Below are 5791 nucleotides of genomic sequence, written 5' to 3'. Positions count from 1 at the left end.
TTATTTTATTTATGTCATTCTATTCTTTTTTTTGTTGGGGGGGGGGGGGGGGTGGGGGGGTTTGCAGGCAAAACATGATGGCCATATAAAGAAAATAATGATAATTTTCATCAAAACAGAGGTTCAAGGTTCACAGTGCTATACAATGCTCAAATAAATCATAATATATTGATAGACATAATAAAACAATGTATGTAAAGAAAACAAACACAAAGATGCATTATTTCAAACAGCTAACCAAACAGAAAGTAAAAATGGGGTCAATACAACAAGGCAATGTAAAATGTAAAGCTAAAACACTGTTTTAAAAGATGTTGGACCTTGCTTTTAAAAGTGACGTGAGTTTGGAGATTATAATCTGCATTAATCTGCATTATAATCTTCTCATTCAATGTGAGAGAGTACATGCGCATGTACATGAGTTATGAGCGTGTGTGTAACAGGGTTATATAAACGTGTAACGGTGTCACAGGAGCATGTATGCAGCAGGGTTACATGAACATGCATGTTGCAGCAGGGTTACATGAACATGCATGTTGCAGCAGGGTTACATGAACACGCACGTTGCAGCAGGGTTACATGAACACGCATGTTGCAGCAGGGCTACATGAACATGCATGTTGCAGCAGGGTTACATGAACATGCATGTTGCAGCAGGGTTACATGAACATGCATGTTGCAGCAGGGTTACAGTACTCTGGGAAAAATCCTCCACCAGCAGCTCTTCATAAAATGGATAAGCTAGCAGAAACAGACAGCAGTTCTGTAAAGTTAAAGACAAAAAGAGACTCTTTCACCCTGATCTCCACCATTTCTCATTCTCTGCAGATTCTCTCCTCTGTGTGTTTTAATCCCACACTGAGGCCTCGTCAGCTCTCTGAAGCACAGAGTTTGTGTCGCTGGCTGCGTTTGTCACTCTCTGAAGGCTCTGCTCTGCGGTGAGACACAGGAAGAGACTCAGTCACACATAAGTGCGCCTCCAGTTACACTGTTAAAAGGGAAACAGAGTAGCCACACAGTCCCTTGCATTCCCTATCCACTCTGTTGTCCCAAAAAACAGATTCCTCTGTTGACTTCGTGGATTATGTATCACAGAATCACTTGAAGGTTTTACATTGAAGAAGTATAATTTTTTACATGTCCATTAAATCACAGTTAAATATGAGTTAGGTGTGTAGACCCCAAAATATATAAACTATAATCAAAATGGTGGAGATGTACTCTATGAGGTATAAACCAAAAAGAAGCAAATAGCTTGCATTGTATATGAACTACAAACATGAAAATTTATGTCAAATACAAGCATGTGTGCACAGAGTCACTGAGATGAGTTCCCATTGGGAAGGGATGAACAAGTTACCAGAGACCTCTAACATAAGTTTAATATGTCCCTGGTGCATCTGTTGAAGCTTTAGTTCGTCCATTTTAATGGGATCTTAAATTTTAACAGTATGCTTGTTCCATACGGGAACTGAGTTCACTTGGTCTGAAAATGAAAAGAGCCTCATACTGGTTGGGTGGGGGGGGGGGGGGGGGGGGGGGGACGGTTCAGGCAGGTGGCTATAGCCTTCCCTGGACTCCAACCAAAACTGACCTTCATCCCTACTCATAGAGTATGAGAACTGATCTCAGATCATGTTTCCTCTCTTCATGGTAAATGGTAAATGGACTGCATTTATATAGCGCTTTTATCCAAAGCGCTTTACAATTGATGCCTCTCATTCGCCAGAGCAGTTAGGGGTTAGGTGTCTTGCTCAAGGACACTTCGACATGCCCAGGGTGGGGTTTGAACCCTCCAATTGCCAGACAACCGGTCTTACCTCCTGAGCCATGTCGCCCCTTCTTCATATCCAAGCTTTATCCATAATGGCCTAAAGACAAAACTGATCCTAGATCAGAACTATTCTCTGAGATGTTTTATGAACTGTAGAGTTGTGCTTGGAGGTTCTGGGCAAGTGAGTCATGCTTTCTATTCTGGATGATGGCTCCTGTGGTCCAGGCCATACAGTGTAGTGAGTGATACTATGACTCAGATACTATGACTCCAGGGGTGAGAAAGTAAAGCCCTGCCATGTGTTTCTTCTGCCCATGAACTCATCCAGCTGATTTCACTAATTAGTTATTGCTCCTGGCTGAAGAGTTGTGCTAATGAGCTAATCCTGGTGATTGGAACAAAATATTTGGGGACGACTTTCTCTCTGCTCCGACTACCACAATAAGATTGCGTAGTTTATGGGATTATTCCTGTCATTCAAATGACATAGGCCTAGTCAGCAAATCCACAACATAAAACATACAGTAACAGCATCTCAGAATCTTGAGATCAATGAACACATAAATGAATAATAAATTCTGGTCCTACCTTGTACTGTGACCAGCAGAGCAGAAGCATTCTGATCTCCAAGTCTGTTCTGTGCCTCACAGTAGTACTGTCCTCTGTTCCAGGATCTAAAGTTAGAAAAGTTCAAACTCTGTCCTGATCCTGCCTGCCAGACTCCAGTGTCATTCTTCTTAAACCAGGTGTAGTTCTGCATTGGAGGGTTGGCATCACTGCTGCAGGTCAGATTCACTGAACTGCCCTCCACTATTTCACCAGAGGGACTCACTGATACTGAGGTGTTGTTGGGAGCATCTAAAATCAATAGAGAAATGTGTTAAATTCCTTATAATTTATCAATCTCTGTGATTCGTCTCAAATAGATTCAGAACAATTTATTGCGAAGGAAAGTTTATAATGAAGCTGAAATATCACACTCCAAATGCTTTCTTTGTTTGGAAATGAGTAGAATATACTGCATCGTTTCATGGGGGTTGGTAAATGGCCTTGAGACACAGGTTAAAAAAGCTTTCAATAATGACAGCAGTATTTAGTTAAGCAAAGTTAGTTAGTTAGCATTATTTAGAAAGGTTAAAAATTGAAAAAGAAACACACAAACATGTTTGCTTGGTGCATTAAGAGTAACTATTATTTGGTATAAAACATCTACAGTACATATGGTATGTTTGTTTGCCCTGTGCAAACTCAGAATGACTACTTGTTTAACTTATGAGATGTCCGTATCATCTGGCTTACTCATCATGTTAAATCAATTATATCTTTATTAGATTTCTCCTCCACTGGCCAGTGTGTCTGCTTTACTCTGTGTCTTACTGCTGTGAAGTTTCCCAAAGGCACTGAGGAGATCCTGACTCTCTGTTCTCTGTGTTTGATGCTGAGATGCACTGATATACTCACACTGCACATCAAGACGTTTAGGAGGAGATCTGTTTGTCCCAATCCCATTCTGTGCCTCACAGGTGTATTCTCCTGCATCCTGCAGTGTGATGCTTTTAATGGTGTAACTGTCCACTGTTCCTCCTGTCTCTGAGGATACAGCTCTATTATTCATATACCAGGTGTATCTCTGCACTGGTGGGCTGGCATCACTGCTGCAGGTCAGAGTCACTGAACTGCCCTCCGCTATTTCACCAGAGGAGCTTACTGATAATAAGATACTCTGTGGAGGATCTTAAAACGGAAAATAACAGGTCTTGCAGTTTTAATTAAAATTCACACAGAGGTGTTCTTGGGAGCATCTAAAATCATTAGAAAAATGTGTTAAATTCCATATAATTTCTCAGTCATTGTGTTGCGTCTCAAAACACTAGTAGAGACATTTATTTCAAAGTAATGTTTATAATGGAGCTGAAATCTCACAATGTGATGTGGAGGGATGGTGTGGTTAGGGCATCATCTGCAGGCGGAGTGGGAGCGGTCCTGCAGTTTTATATAGATCTCACACTTACCTCAGTTAAAGTATGTTTCCTTTTCCTGCCAAATGTTTCCAATGCGTCATTTTGCTTGACTGCTATTATTGCAATGTCATCTTTCTTTCAATTTTTAGAATTAACGTAATCCGATATCGTTTCTAAACATAATAACTTCCATTTCCTAATCATTATCTGCAGGTTGCTCTTCTGCCCAGTTCTCATGTCTTTTATCGGTACATTAAAGTACAACTGCATCACTGCTTTTCAAAAATGAGTAACAAATGAGACTCAGTAAAGTGAAATAAATGAGTTTGTCCTCAAATACTCACAAAGAGTCACTGCTGGGGACAGGAGATTCTCATGACCTCTAACTGCACAGGAGTAGCTGCCTGCATCTCCACTGCTGGCTTTGAACTGAAGGTAGTTATGATTTTGATATTTCTGGGCGGTGTAAAAGAGAGATTGTCCATTCTTGTACCAGATGAATGTTTGGCTGCCAGTCAGGTCAGTGCAGGTGATTTTACAGGTTAATGTTACCCTCACTCCCTCACTCACTGTGCTAGATTTCATTTCAACCTTTACACCTGAGTGAGAAGAAGAAATACAATAACACAATATACTGAGTTATTCAACAAAATTCCACATTGTACAGCACCCACAATAAATGTATGAATGCATATTACTGTAAATGGTCCAGCATTTCATTTCAATTAAAGATTGAAGTCAACTGAGACCCCAAAACCTCAATCTGTCTGATAATGGAATGCTTGTTCTCTCAGAAGAATCTCTTGGTTCTTGTGCATAAATTAATGTAAAATACACTAATGAGACCTCAAACACTCACATCTCACACTGAGAGTCACGGTGGGGGAAACAAGATGCTGATTGCCTCTTACAGCACAGGAGAATCTGCCCGTATCTTCACTTCTGGCAGTGAACTTTATATAGGACTGGTAGAACCTGTAGTAGTCAGTCAGAAGCTGCTCATTCTTGTACCAAATTAAGCTGTTGCTCTCAGTCAAGTGAGTGCAGGTTGCTCTACAGGTCAGTTCCACTGTCTCTCCCCCTGACACTGTGTCAGAATTTTTATCCACCTTCAAACCTGAGTGGATTAAAAAAGCAAACAGAATGTAACTCAACACACTTCTATTCTACAGTAGAATATCCGGCAAGGTGATAAAAATGAATTTTTAAATGGACATAATGTGCACTAATAATATCAATAACACAAGGAAACATAAGTAGAAAGTTTATGGTCACTAAGAGGATTAGGGCCATGCATTGTTTGTGCCAAAATGCTTGTTTTGTTATTTTTGTACAGTGATGGTAAGTAACTAAGTACATGTACTTTGCTACTGTACTTATGTAGGATATTGGAAACTTTGTATTTTTGCTGAGTATGAACAATATTGGCAACTTTCACATTCTACTCCACTACATCGATAAAGAAATGATGTACTTTTTACTCAAATACATTTCTATTGACAACTGCCGTTACTTGTTACATTCCTTGTGGTTGGTTGTCAGCCAAATTTTCTCTGCATTGGCTGGCCTAACGTGGTGAAAACATGCAGTCATTTCCCCCCTCTTTTAAAAATTAAAAATCTAGGCCTGCCATTAAAAGTATTGATATCAAAAAGATGCCAAGTTACTGTACTACAAACTATATAGGATATCTTGCCTCACCAAAATTAAAGAAGCTGAATTCCAAAGCAATGCTGCGCAATGTTTTCTTAACAAAGAAGGCACAAGACAATTCAGACATGCCTGCGTCTTTTATCATCTGGCAATGTAGCACCTTACGCCTTTGCACTATACAGAGATGTACGATGTTGTGCTTGGACAGCATGGTTGGACAGACCAATCCGCTTCTTGGGCGGGCCGAATGCTACACTGTATTACTACAATGGAAATGTAGGTATAGAGCCTAGCCAATCAGAGATCAGAGGTTTTTGGATAAGGCATTATAATCTGACTGCATGTTCTTCCCCTTTTCAGCTTTAACAGACAGGCTGCAACATTTAGAATTATATGCATTGGC

At 40.2% G+C, this 5791-nt stretch overlaps 1 protein-coding gene across 1 annotated transcript in view; it reads right to left on the bottom strand.

Annotated features, from left to right (window-relative positions):
- The window catches only part of LOC118232142 (basement membrane-specific heparan sulfate proteoglycan core protein-like), a 1449502-nt gene that overhangs the window by 978127 nt on the left and 465584 nt on the right, over window positions 1-5791 (bottom strand). The window contains exon 15 of the mRNA XM_035426794.1: window positions 4595-4852. Within this exon, the coding sequence (XP_035282685.1) occupies window positions 4595-4852 (258 nt within the window). The remainder of the gene's footprint in view (window positions 1-4594; window positions 4853-5791) is intronic.

This window comes from Anguilla anguilla, chromosome 1 (assembly GCF_013347855.1).
Source record: "Anguilla anguilla isolate fAngAng1 chromosome 1, fAngAng1.pri, whole genome shotgun sequence".
NCBI lineage: Eukaryota > Metazoa > Chordata > Actinopteri > Anguilliformes > Anguillidae > Anguilla > Anguilla anguilla.
This window is presented reverse-complemented; position numbering and strand designations above follow the sequence as displayed.